Genomic DNA, 14,433 nt, shown 5'->3' with positions numbered 1-14,433 from the left:
CCGCCCCGCGCTGCGCCGCCGCCGCCAGCCGCGACGAGCCGCCCAGCGCCGCCATGGGGGGAAGGGGCAGGGACGGGAAGCGGAGAGGAGGGGAAGGGAAGGGGGCGCCCGCCTCCCCGGCCCTGCCCCTCGGCACAGGCGCCGTGTGCGGCCCGAGCCGCGCTGCCCGGAGCCCCGCCCGGCCGCGGGGCAGAGCCCGCCCCCCCCGGGTACCGCTCGGCCCCTCGGGACCCGCCCGGGACAGCGAAGCCCGGGACGTGGCCACAGCGCACACGGGGACCGCAGGACCCGAGCATGGGTGCTGTGGGACTGAGGCCCTGAGCACAGCCCCAGGACAGGGACCCCTGCACGGGAGCATGGCTCTGGTCCCTTCGGGCCTGAATGGGAAGGCAGTGGGGAGCTGGTACCCTGGCCCAGAACAGCACCACGTACCATGCCCCGTAGCAGAGTGCCACCCCCATCCCTGCAGAGAGCCGGCACGGCTCATGTCAGAGAGCTCACACCCCATTCCCACCTCTGCACGGTTGGGTTCCTGCAGCCCAAGCCCCAGAGCTGCCCTATCTCAGGCCATGGTGCCTGCAGAGCTGGAGGGAGGCATGGCAGCAAGGAGCAGCCCCCCCAGCCCTGGTTTCACTTGGCACTGATGGATTCATGCTGGCCCCAGCGAAGGGCAGAAGCACAGGCAGCTCTCCCATTTTCTCCCACCTTGCTAATTAAACCGACCAGAAATAGGTCAGTCTGTTTCCATCCAGAGGCTATAATGACTGCTTCAGCTGTACCAGGTGAAGAGTTCTTTCTTCTTTGTCTGCTGTAGCTAACTTGGGTTTCATCTACAGAGGGAAAACAAGCCCTGCAGTCGGTACAGAACAAACACATACAGCACAGCTCCCTGACCTTCTGCTTTATCATTGTGGTTTCTTCCATTTCCTACCCATTTTTGCATCTCCAATGGCCATACTTTCCCCTTTTAGAACTTATATTGTGGTGTCATCCACAACGAGCTGGGAAGAAGAAAGTTTCAGCATAAAGCAGCCTGCTCTTGAGCAAGAACCATTGCACAAGCAGGCATTGTACTGAATACTGTAAATCAATGAGTCAAAGAGCCATATATGACATTCTTACAACCCTCGTAGCAAGGAACCTTGTACCTTAGAACTAGCAGGCAATACCCCAATCTGCTCACCAAATTAACTCGATAAGTTTGGTAAAAATGCCTTTTTTTGGTGTTTTATTGCTCTTGTGATGGTGCAATCCTCATATGGAGGTCAGCATGGATGAACAAGGGTGATGTCAGGAGCAATGAATAACACGAGGGAAGCGTCACCACAACTTACAGCAATGTACAAAACCAAGATGTAATAGAAACTAGAGAAGAAATACAAGTGATTAACAGGAAAGAAGAGCAGGAGGTCTCCTTTCGTTACCCACATTTGCTCTGACAAAGCCAGAACTTTGCCTTTCTGGGACCTTCCTCTGGGAACAGGGAATGGGACCCATGATCCACCCCAGTTCTTCCCTAGTAAAATAATCCCAAACCACTGTTTACACCAGGAAAACCTTTTCTGCTGTACCGGCCTTTCCATCCCTTCCTTAGGAGGAAATCCACCCCCAAACCACAACCAGAATTCCTTTCTACTTCCCAGGACTTGCAAAGCTTCACCATTACTTCTAACTACGGGTGCTCTCATCCCTTTCTGCCAAGCCTGGGGTTATCCTCAGCCATTCTGCACACATGGATCTTTTATCCCACTTTTAAAAGTGTCTTCAAACTCTTCTCCCCTCCAAGCTCGATCATCAGGTCCTGACATACAGGACACAGGCAGATGTTGAAGCTAAAACTAAACGTAAGGGCACTCCTTTCCAAGGGAGGGAGATGTGGCAGGCTCATGAGCAGGAACGGGATTGCTCTCAGCATGCTCCGAATCAGCAGTAAAAATCTCCTGATTCAAGGGAAAGCCACTGTGGCCTATGAATTGCAGGAAGAGGCAGAGCTAGCGTGGTTAAAAGGCCATAAAAGAGAGAAGGGTTGGGGCTGAGGAGCTGTCAGTTGGCTTCTTCCCATGAAGAAAAGAAGTTAGTCATCAGAACCGAAAGCTTTGCACGACTTTGCACACATGGAAACGATGAAGTGAGCCGCACGCTCCTGTGTTAGAGCTCCTCTACGCGCGGCTCTCCTTTGGCACCTTCCCACCTCCCTGCACCTCCTTTATAGACCAGGGCCTCGCCCCAAGCAGGAGGTGAGCAGAGAGCACTCAAGGAATGGCAGGAGAAGGAAGAGGAGCTTTCTAGGAGCCAGGAATTGAAGGCATGTGCAGAGTTCACACTGCTGCCGGATGAGATCACGCCAGCTATACAGTTGAGACATCAAGCTGTAAAATGGGGTAGCACCCAGGAACATTGTGATCCTCACACAACCTCCCTGAGCATATCAAAGTGCCTCGCTTTAGTCCGTTCACTGTGCCAAACTCACGTTCCAAAGTGTTAGGTGGGCAAATGCCTCCTCCTCTGTTCTCACATACAGCAGCTGCTGTTTCCACTATAGGAAAAAAAGGGGGAGAAAAGGCAAGAGGATGGCTTAGTTCTTCCAGATGAGTTATAACCTTGGCATTACCCCTAGAGTATGTCCTTAATCTGGTTGGCAGAGAAAGGTCATACTGCATAATCACATTTAAGTGCCTCCCCCTATTAGTACATCTCTTAGAAAATAATTAACACCATGTACTATGGCTATCATATATTAAAAGGCATGGTATTTTGTTCCTATAACACTGTATACAAGTATAAAAGCATTTTACACAGCGTGGTTTCTTTCCTATGTGGGACTGCTTGAGGAAATATCCCGAGGGCTTATCTGAAGAGGATGCACATCATGTGTGCTCTGTCTCCGTGCTCCCACCCCAGTCACTCCGGTGAGATTAGCACCCAGACCAGCCAGACAGAGCCCACTTGACAGGCCCACACCGTTTAGATTCATAATCAGATTAACAACACAGTAATCCTATTTTTCAAAGATAAAAAAGCCAAGTCCTTGGAGCAGCTTTTTGCGCTGGTTTGTGTCCGTATGGAATAGGTGTCATCCTTTTGGAATAAAGAAGCTTAAAACCAAAATAAAAGAGTTTATTCCAAATAGGAGACTCTACATTACAGACGGCAGGTATATCGTGCATTATAACAGCTCTTTCCCATTGGTTTCACTTTCCACTTTTTCCACGGTAATGAGCCCACTCTAACACAGGATGTGCCTTCTACAATAGACATTCTTTAGCATCTTTTAAAGTAATAGTTACCGGAGTGAACTACTTCCCAAGTGCTCCAGAAACTTTAATTATGAATGTTCCAGTACTTAACCTGATACTGTAAGAGCTACCCAGGCACTGGAAAATGAGCATACTTCATATATTCAAGGTAACAGACTCACGGTGGAAAAAATCTAGCTGGGCAACCAGCAGCATTTCTCCCTGTCACAGTATTTCCAGCTCCGTTGCACTTTCCCAAATGATGCAGAAACTCCTTCCCCAGCTCCAGCATTTCCCCTCCCCATCCTCTTCAGGTTCTGCCACGGACCAGTCCCAACCTTTCCCCTTTGAATCGCTCAGACGATGCCCGTTCAAGCGACAAAACCACGCTGAGCTGTCACCGTTCGCTCCTGCTGTAAAGCCAGACCAACATTGCCATCCCCCGGCCCGGCCCCGCAGTGCAGGCGCCAGGCCCTGGCTCTCCTCTGCTCTTCCCAGCCAAGCAGCTTCGTTTAGGGCTTTGGAGGCGATGGAAAACCCTCCTGCTTCCCACACAGCTCCTGCTCCCATCGGCTGGGAGGTGATAGCAGCACGGCCATGGTGCATGAAAGGCGCTGGAGCTTTGTGTCACAGGGAGGATGGTGATGTGTTTTTAATGTGCTATCCCCACAGCAGTGTCAAACAGCACTGGAAGAGTCTAGAATGTGTATATAAAAACCAAGTGTGAAGATGCAGCATAGCTAAGAACTGAACAGCTCATGCAGTGGCAATTCACAGAATCCCAGACTGGTTTGTGTTGGAAGGGACCTTAAAGCTCATCCAGCTCCAACCCCTGCCACAGGCAGGGGCACCTTCCACTGGAGCAGCTTGCTCCAAGCCCCTGTGTCCAACCTGGCCTTGAGCACTGCCAGGGATGGGGCAGCCACAGCTTCTCTGGGCACCCTGTGCCAGCGCCTCAGCACCCTCACAGGGAAGAGCTTCTGCCTAAGAGCTCAGCTCAGTCTCCCCTCAGGCAGGTTCAAGCCATTCCCCTTGGCCTGTCCCTGTAGCCCCTCTCCAGCTTTCTTGTCAGCCTCTGTAGACACTGGAAGCTGCTGTACTGCATTACCCAAGCAGCAGTCAGGCCAATTTACATTGAACATTACCTCCTCCAATATGTGAAGAAATAAAGCTTTAAGAGCCAGCTTTGGGTCTGGTTCTTTTGAAAGCACGTTTTGTAGGCCAACCCGACAGTAACTCCTCATTTTAATGCACACAACAGAGCACTAGAACTAGATTGAACAGCCAGGAAGTATTTCAGTATATCCATTTTCCTTCTGTTCTCTTTAAATAGAACTTTCTCAGTTCTTTTCATTACCATCCCTATATTAGTGTTACCCACTGCACCAGTTATGAAGCTGAGCCTCGTAAGCAGCACATAAAAAGAATCTTGATTAGTAAACTATGGTAGACACAGGAAGAGGAATTACAGTTAATTTTTCAGTGGAGATCTTGCTTTGTGCTGGCAGTACTTTACACAACAGAAATCTGCAATGAAAACCTATGTTCACCACCAGAGCTGAGCCGAGGAGACTGATTCCACTGCAGCCATTGGTTGCTTCATAAAAACGGATGGAGGCGTTTGAAGTCGCTGGCTCCAGAGCTGGGAATATGGGCAGGGCGTGTGTCAGGCTTGGAACAGCTGGCTTGGAAGCTCACACAGAATCAGCTACAACAGTGCAGCCGGGCCAGGACACCACCCAGCCAGCAGCCGTGTGCTTTTCCTTTGTGGTTGCAGAGCTGTTCCAAAAGCTAAGCCTTCACTCCAGAAGGAGGGAAGAAAGAACAAGTCATCAGCCCATCCAAGTCTAGACCAGCTTTCTATCTAGTTTCAGTGTTCTGTGATAGCATGGACAGTAACATGCTGTGCCCTGCTCTTGGCTAACCCAATCCATCAAAAGGTGTCCCTGTCTTAGCCTGTGCAAGAGTAAAAGTCATCCCAATGTGGATCTGATGCAGACATGTGTGCTGGTGTGCAGCCAGGCTTGGGAAAGCACAACTCCCAGAGATGGAACTGTTTTGCTGAGCACAGGACGCATAAAGGATGATGTTAGGATGGTTTAAACGCAGCCATGAACTGTAGCACTGCTGGTATACATAGGGGAAACTCATGCTGGATGCCACCCTCATTCAGAGCAATCTGAATGTTTAATCTCTCCTTAGCCACCTCCTAGGGAGGGGAAAAGACACAAAACCCAAGGGAAAGAAAACCCAATCTAAACACCTGCACTGAGCATCAGCCCAGTCTAAGAAGGAAACCAGACTGGCACAGAGCAGCTGCAGAGCACCCCAATTCCTGGAGTTTTGAGTCAAAATAGCACGGAACTGTTTAAAACAGTAGTACTAACGTTTCACACCTGCATTCAGTCTCTTCAAGGAGAGCAGTGCCTTGCAGAAATGCGGCAATTAGCATTCTCATTCACACTTATCTCTGATTAACACTGGAGCTTTGATTAATCCTGGAGCACCTGGAACAGCTCTGCTGACACACTCCCCATCTGCCCTCACTCCTGACTCTGTCTCCTGTTGTTGATGATTAAAACTTTCCAGCATAAGAAACGTATCTTTTTTTTGCCACGACAAAGTATGCAGGAGCACCTGTAAAAGCTTTCCCTCATTTCACAACAGTCTTGAAAGGCATGAATAAAGCCAAATAAATTTTACTAGACTGACGTGGGGTTTTTGTTCAGTTTTCATTCCAGTGCTCAGTATCTCCTGATGAACAGTTAAGAGAACTCTGCATAAACCAGACCTCATCTGCAACTTAAAGAAGACAAAAAACTTCGTTCCTCCCATATATAAATCATCCAAAAGGCAATGCAAAACACTGAGCTGCATTTCTCCAGCAACTGTTTCAGGACTCTTTTGTGCCTCTGAACACTTGCTTCATTTAGGATTTTTCAATACCCCAACTAGATTATTCTTCAGTGGTTAAGCGAAATTATATGGCAGTTTAATAGCACTGCATTAACTCTAAGTTTGTTAGCTGGCTTCTTCCAGATAAAGATGTTTTCAGAGCATCTGCATCACTAGAGTTAACAGGATTCTTGTGTAACTGCTTTAAGTCTGTTTGGGAGTGGGGGGGGGGGGAATTCTCCTGAATTTCAATATGATCTTTCCTAATTCAAGTTCTTGGGAATTCATAGCAAAGTAGGAACAATGAATTCATTAAAGAGCTCACTTTCACCTCATGCCTTCTGCATGCTTCACTCTCAAGCTAGAAAGCAACAATCAACCACGTCTCCATAGTTATTTGTGGTCAAGGGAAAGCTTTCTATTTGAAGTCAGAGGAAAAACCCTTCCGAGGTTCTTCCTCCCACTCTGTTCAATGGCTTAGAAGTGTCTGATCAAGAAAAACTTAGGGACCTGGGGATTAAAATACAAAATTTAAGGGAGAGAGAAAGCTGAAGTTTTCTGAAATACCTGTCACTTCATTCACACTGGATGTGTCTCAATAAATCTTAGAATTGGGCAAAAATCCATACTCTAAGTCCCAGCCCAAAGCAAGTCTTGAGACACAGAGCATATGCTCAGTTCAGACCTACTTATTTATTTCTTCCAATGTCTTTACTGAATTAAATCAACCCATCCTCACCATTTTACCCACAGAAGGAATTCTGCTTAAGACAACAACCTCCCCCAGTTGTTTTGCTGCAGACATCTCAGTCTGTTGCTTGTTTCCCCAACACAAGGGGAAAATGTTCCCCAGAGGCATGAGAAAGATAACTCTTTACTAATGGAGAACCTTCAGATCTTGAGAACAGCCTTCCCCACCTCTACTCTGCCTTGTTAAAACATTAAAACGTGAAGTTATGTACACCAGAATATGTTACAACAGTGGAAATTTCAGTTTACATACCAAAACACCCGGAAGCCAGGAAATGAAAACTAAGTTCTGTAGGAACATTAACAGCCTTCTCACTTCATCTTCCACACACACCTGAACACGCACCTTCATGGGCCTAAAGCAAAATGTTCTTTGCCTTTCCATTTCATTAGCTGGCAACTTTAAAACTCACTAGTAACATATTACTTACATCTACAGTCAAGAGAAAATCACAGCTCATCTGACATACAGAGCAGTATCTGATATGTATAAACACCATAGTCAAAAGTTGGCACTTACACTGTTGGATGAACACAAATACTCCAAGCCTAAGTATTTAGAAACAAGTGTTGAAGCAGCCCTAAGCTATGCTAATGAAACAGATACATATTTTAATGCCTATATACAAGCTCAATAGCAGTAATCAGACACTGAGACACTTGTCATATGCTGCCAGGAACCATTTCATCCCGTATCAAAGCCAGCCTGGATTTTCCTTGTCTGTTGCATTGCGTGTTTTGCATATCAAGGGGATGGGATGTTTGGGAAGCTCAATTACAACGAGCAGATCTAGCTTTATTTTCTCTCCACAGTGCTGGCTACGCACCAGAAGGATGAAGACCACACACACTCCAGATACTCACTCCTTATAGCCCCTCACCTGCAAGTTTGACACATTTGGTACCCGGAGACCCTCTCCAGCACAAACCACACTCAGCTTTTATGCTGCACAAGCTGGTAAGAGCCCACCTCAGCCTTTAGCTGGGGTGCTCAGGGGAGCCGTGCAGCCAGGCTGCCAGCTCCCACCCTGAGACACCTTCAGAGCAGAAGGTAGTGCAAAGTCAGTTCTTTATGTCCCCACAGTGTAACCCTGGCACTGCACTGCTAAAGCTACAGGCAGCCTTGTGGCCCATACCAACAGTTCCTGGCACAATCTGTGGCTTTCTCAGCTTTGAATACATTGCAGTGTTTGAATATTTGTAGTCTGTGAAGAAACCTGCTCTGTTCAAGGAAGGCCTTTGTTACATGCTTTCTTGATTTAGATTCAAATACAGCTGGACTGCTTAACAACCAGCAATGCAATTGATCCAACTACAGAATCACTTACTGGAGGTAGGAAAGAGAATAAGGAGCCTCACTTTTTAAACTTGAGAAAGCTTGGACTTAAAACTGAAAGTGACTCTTCCAAAATCATGATTTGGAACACAGAACACCCAAATAAAACAAACCTGTTTTAAGACAAAAAGAACAGCTGAAAAAAACCCTTTTGTTTATGGACGTAGTCGAATGAAAATCCTTTCATCTTATCTCTCATCTTCCTTACACACATTTATTGCACTAGAACATGTGCCTTCTACATAAAAAGATGCTGCAGAAACCCACAAGATTGTAAATACTACAGTTATGATTTGTTTGCAATTATATTTAATATTAATAGTTCTGTTCTTACAAAGCAGTTGAAATAAAACAATAATTAAAAAAAAAAAAGGGTAGCAAGAACCCCCCCCATCTGCTGTCTATCATCAGTAATCCTCACTGGTTTGTGTACCATTTATAAGGAAAACATCATTGAAAGCAGCTCGTCACAGAGACTCTTCTGCAGTAAATAACTAGTCTTTGGTGCAAGTCTGTGGCGTTTGTCAGTTCATGTTTTGCCTCAAAGTCCCTCCACCTAAAATCCAAGGTATCTGCCAATGATAACATCCTTCCCCTCTAAAGTACCTTTTAGCCAAACAGAGCAAATCTGGTAACATGTCTGAGGGTGGTAAATATCCTCATTTCACAGAGTGTAGATAATTACATTTGCCTGAGGCCAGATTTTTGGATCTCCAGCCACGGAACCCAGCTTTCAACAGAGGCAGCTCACCCTGGCTGCAGACAATGCTTCCTCTCTACAGGGAAAACTGTTTCTTTCTTCATCCTCTCTAAGAGGATCAGGTATTTTTCTTGTGTGACATCAGTTTCTGCATTACTATTTGGAAATGATGTAAATCTGTTTTGATGTTAACACCTGCACTAAACCCAGCCCCAAAGGAGTCACTGTGACAAGCAAACTATAGGCAGTTAGACAGTGGGTAAGATCAAGCCTGCTAGTGACATGAGACACTAGGGAGGTTAGCCTCATCCACCTGCTGATGGGCCTCGCCGGCCTGGTCTCCAGGAACAAGTTCCACCTCCTTCTCCAGACAGGGGGTTATAGCCTAGAAATAGAGGAAAAATCCATTGGATTAATATTAATCCTCAACAGGCCTACACCAACATACAAGGAACACCAAAAATAAACCTCACAGCTATTTGCACCTTGTTTATACTTACTACATAGGCAGCATTTTAAGGAAAATGAAAGCAGGGACTTGAGATGGTTTATTTTTGTAGTGCTGTCAGTAAAAGCCATTGCAAAACACCTGTGTTTTCATTTGATCAATTTGGATTAAATTAAATTGAAATTAATTACCATTTAATTTCTCTAAGCCTGCACTAAAGCTTTAGAGCTGCTCTGCAGAATAAACAGAGCAGTAGCTCCTACAGTGAACTCTGTAAGAGTGCGTCTGTTCTCCAAGAGCCCTAATAGTTAGGTACTTAAAAGAACCTTTTATTCCAGTCCTGCAAGGAATACTCTGAAGGTCAAAAGGTAAATCCAGTCATTACTGCTGTAAGATTTTTATCAAGGATTTGAAAAGGGAAGTATATGCAGTAAGAGAAACATATTTTAGTTGAGCATCCTAATGCCGTAACTATAGGCAGCTTCATTTTATGAGTACAAATTCAGAAAGATACAACTTGGCCAATGCCCTCAATTTGTTCTGAACCAGGCAAAGAAAAAGACAACTGAAAACGTAGTAGTGTTGCTAACCAAGCAGGTTTCAAAGCAAACTGTGCACTGAAACTTCAAGCATCACCTCTCTCTTTTGAAGTCTTTCTCATACTAGCCAAGTTCTGCTTTCTACCGTAATTCAGCAGCTGAGCAGCGCAGGTGGCTCTCTCACATCAGGCTGATCTACCTCATGAGAAGATCAGAGACCTCTAATTCTATCATCTGTTATTTAAGCAGAGATTTAGGACCAAACTAAGACAGGGAGTAGCTGGAAACATGCCTCAACCCAGCTGCCCTGATCTTGGTTCTTCACACAGCCATTACAGGCACTTCTCATTCCCCCCAGTGCTAAATATCCCATGCAAGAGCTGTAAAAGACATTTGACAGTATCAGACATTAGACAAAGCTCATATTAACATAAAACGGATCAACTGATCAGTTCATCCAGATTTTGCCATCAGCTGTCAGTAAAAATATTCAAAGCAGAAATTTCAGCACTGCATCATTACTGAGGTTTAATATCTTTAATCACAAATCTTCAGGTTTCATACATTTAATCGAGTGACCTACTCAGCACTGCATCCAAAATGGGTTTCCCTTTTAGTCTGATACGATTGAGGCTTATTTAGATGATACTCCCCCCAACTATGGAAAATCATCATTAAAATATTACACCCAAATTAGGACTTGCAGGTATGGCACAGGCTGAGAGGAGACAAAGGAGATCAGCTGCATGGCCAACACATAGCAGTGATCCTAGGGTGGGCCATGGAAAGCAGTTCACCAACCAAGATGATTTCAGCACTTGACAGTGAGTTTAATGATAAGATCCTCTGGTGGCTTGTAAGAGTTGGTAAAAGTTTATACATCTGCAGGATTTCAGATGTATTCATAGATTCAACAGATCATTACTGTGATACATGATAAAAAAGGTCACATTTTGTATAATGAAGTCTTTCATCTTCCCAAATCTACGTAATACAAAATAAAATATCCTCTTCCTACATCCAGTCAGTAATACAGGTGGCTGAAAGACAGACCAGATTGTGAATTATCTGACTTTCACAATAATGGGGAAGAGATGCCAGAATTACTGCAAGAATCTCTAATTCTGAGCGACAAAAATCTCAGTAAACTGTGGCAGAAGCATTTACAAGCAAACTGAAATGCTGTTTTCCTGGTGAAAAGCACCACAGAAACTTCCTGCTAGGTTCTGCACTGATTAAAGTCCTCATCTGCAAGGCACATTTTGTTTCCTCCTTGAAGAAGAAAAAAAATATGTATGATGACTATGTCAGCAGCTGGAAAATGCCGTGTTTCAAGCTCACCGTGTCTTAAGGGTTTCACACTTACCACCTTCTCGCAAGGGCCTTTTGGTTGGTTTAGATCTCGGGACTGCTGATGAGGTGGAGGCACCAGATTCTACTTCCTGCTGTTCACGAAAGCAAAAAGTTATTTGGACTTTAATCACTGCGAGTATCAGCTCATCTAACCACATAAACATAATTGTGACCTGATTAACACAGTTGTTACCTGATTCAGTTTCAGGTTTCCTTTATAGCTTTTTCCTTCTTGCATGCTTTCCCACATCGCTATCTTCTGCCTTCGCTTCTCCTCTTCAAGCTAAGGAACAAATCCAGGATATGCAAGACTAAGATTTCAGAACTAATGGAATCACCAGTGATACAGAAACAGCTACAACAAAACCCAAGGGCTGGGATTAATAAGCAACATTATAGCTATGCTCATTCACATCTGCTTTTCTATGCTACCCCAAATAGCAATATGCTATTCCTCATTTTCTTAAGCTGAAATTCCAACCATTAAATTACAGCAGTGATAACCTACATTCCTAATAACTTCTACTTGCCACTAGGAACAGAAAAAGCATGTCTGCAGCAGTACAGTTAACCTAAACACCAGTAAATCTCCTCCAGACATTTTTTGTGCCTAGTACTAAGTTTCTGTAATCACAAATTTACCTGTAAAAAAATAAAGCTCACGCCTGCAGTGTCCCACAGACACAATTACTTGCAGTGAAGCAAGTGCCATAGGGGTTAATTAATTCAGGAAGGAGCAAAATACTACATGTATCAATCATTCTAATTAACAAAGAGCATCAAGACATCAGGTCAGCACAGCATATAGGGATGTGCTTGTGGAGGTGATACCATGGTGGTACCTACTGCCTGTTGCTGCTCTGTGGATCAAACTGTATCAAAAGCATTCCAGGTAAAGAAGGGGGTAAAAACCCAGCACCCCCATTCCAGCAGAGAGTGAGTCTCCTATCATTCTGGTACCTAGTGTGGAATAAATCTTTCTATCGCAACAGCAAAGCCCTTGATGGCAAACCTATGAATTAAAGAAAGAAACACTCTCCTGTTACCTGTCTCTGTCTTTCTTTGTATCTTTCTGCTTGTGCGTTCAACTCCTCCTGCATCCTGAGGCGAGCTGCTGCCAGAGCTTCCTGCCTTCTCACCACCACGTCAGCATCTAGGAGAGTGGGAAAGAGTTTGCAAAGCTATTCAATACAAATGGTAGATGGTCTCCTCGAAGATTTGTAATAAGGAAAGGTTCACATCTCTCCCTGGAGCTGGTAGCAAAAAAATCACAGCTCAAGTTCAGTTTCTAGCCAATCTTTGATGGTAATTTCTGTGCTGATTTAAATTGCATAACATTTTAATATTTTAGAGCAGTTACTTTAATGGGATTTTAATGAATAAGGACACCTATGTTAACAACCCCATGAAAAACTAAAATTCACACTTCTGGGATACTTGCTTCTATTTCTGAGGATTCGTTTGAGACAACTTGAGCAATAGCACCCAAGCTTTGCAGGGATTCCGTTTTTACCCAGAAGCATGGGGCAACCTGCCCACATCCACTCCTCCTCCTCCTGCCAATTGGTCCAGCTTGTCCCATTACGGCAGCGAAACAGTGGCAGGTTTAACACGCTCCATCAGCAGAGGAATTACTGACAAATAGCACATGTATCTCAAGAGAAAACTGGCAGTCTGACAAAACCTACACTGAGTCACCACTTCCCTTCAGTGGCCTTTAGAAGTCCACATTTGTCTCTTTACATGTTTGCTACCACCCGGTGCTGCACATGTGACAGAAATGTCAGTACTTTCAGTAATTTTAGAGGCAGCTTTGGCAATTAAATATAGATTTAATTGGCATTATGAAAGAGCATCAGGAGGATAAGGGCACTTGAGTACTATATTCTGGGCACATGTACTGCCAAAGGAATTGGTATGAAGCGCTTATTGTTTGGCTGATCCCTAAGTACAGCCTGTGCTTTACAGCAGTGAGTCTCCAAATGAGGCAGGATCATGACTGTGTAAGATTTACAGCCCATGCCACCCTCGGGAAGATAACACGGATGGGAGGCAGTCACACCCCAAATGCACACAGTCCTGCTGGAGCAGGATCTGGCAAGGAATAACTGAAAGGAGAGAGATCATAGACTCACGGAATGGTTTGGGTTGGAAGGGACCTTAAAGCTCATCCAGTTCCAATCTCTTGCCATGGGCAGGGACACCTTCCACTGGAGCAGCTTGCTCCAAGCCCCTGTGTCCAACCTGGCCTTGAGCACTGCCAGGGATGGGGTGGCCAAAACGGTGATGAATTTTGATAAAAAATTAGTATTAGTCAAAAGATTTCTCCCCCACAGTTTAGATTTGGATGTTTTGGGTTTGTTTGGCAAGACTATTGTTCAGTAGCTGACCACAGCTAATTTTAACCACCATTCACTCCTCTCCTGCATAATCAAAGAACAGCTAATCCCTTATTCTGCTCCTTCACCCCCAACCACGTTCCTTCAGGACGCAATCCTTCCCTGACAACCTCTGAAGAAGACACCTCTCGGCCCAATCTCTGCCCAGGGATCAATTCAGTAACACAATCTCTATGTCTTTGTGGGCTTAAATGTTATCCCGAGTATCGACCACCATTAAAACCTCTCCAAACTACACCTACCCGTTATTAACTAAACGCTGGGTGAACAGACCCAGTCAGCTGCCATACACCCCATCACGACTGCGGAGCAAGCCCCCAAAGGAGGCCCCCGCACCGCCCCTACTCACCCATCGCTGCGTCAGCCGCTCCCGCCCGCCCGCTCCACTGGACCGCCAGGCGCTGGGACAGCTTCTGGAAGAGGACATAGACGGCGACAGCGGCCAGGAGGATGTACCAGCCATAGCTGGACAGCAGGGAGCCGGCTGTGAGGGAACAGGCCGCAGGTGAGCGCAGGCCGCGGGGAAGGAGCCCACCCAGCCCGGAGGAGAGAAGCGGGAGGCCGCCCCGGCGGGACCCGCTGCGCTCCCCTCGCCCTCCGGCCCTCACCCGTGTGCTGCAGGAACTCGATCCCCCCCAGCCCCAGCGCACCGGGGCCCGGGCCGCCGCCGCCGTCCCCCCCATCCATCGCGAACCGCCACCTCCAAAGCCGCTGCCTCACGTCCGGGAGCCGCCCCGCTCACCAATCACCGCCCTCCTCGTTCCCCGCCACGTCGGG

The 14,433-nt window shown here is 46.1% G+C and overlaps 1 protein-coding gene across 4 annotated transcripts; it reads right to left on the bottom strand.

Moving 5' to 3' along the window:
• Positions 1-8,501: 8,501 nt before the first annotated feature.
• Positions 8,502-14,348, bottom strand: SELENOS (selenoprotein S). 4 transcript variants are annotated; one of them, XR_009728124.1, is made up of 7 exons: positions 14,265-14,348; positions 14,006-14,140; positions 12,304-12,410; positions 11,451-11,540; positions 11,271-11,349; positions 11,072-11,176; positions 8,502-9,302 (listed from the first exon to the last, which is right to left on the bottom strand). XR_009728124.1 is itself a non-coding variant. In XM_061371224.1 (6 exons), exons 1-6 carry the CDS (start codon positions 14,341-14,343, stop codon positions 9,223-9,225), a joined length of 570 nt encoding a protein of 189 aa, XP_061227208.1. In that variant the 5' UTR covers positions 14,344-14,348; the 3' UTR covers positions 8,502-9,222. The 4 variants fall into 4 exon arrangements, 2 of the variants coding, with proteins under 2 accessions (XP_061227208.1, XP_061227209.1); XR_009728125.1 differs by having other exon boundaries at positions 11,271-11,346; XM_061371224.1 differs by lacking the exon at positions 11,072-11,176.
• Between the last annotated feature and the right edge of the window lie 85 nt (positions 14,349-14,433).

Source organism: Neopsephotus bourkii, unplaced genomic scaffold (assembly GCF_033783945.1).
Source record: "Neopsephotus bourkii isolate Nb327-2 ecotype Australia unplaced genomic scaffold, CSIRO-AGI_Nbou_v1 NB_1572, whole genome shotgun sequence".
Classification (NCBI taxonomy): domain Eukaryota; kingdom Metazoa; phylum Chordata; class Aves; order Psittaciformes; family Psittacidae; genus Neopsephotus; species Neopsephotus bourkii.
This window is presented reverse-complemented; position numbering and strand designations above follow the sequence as displayed.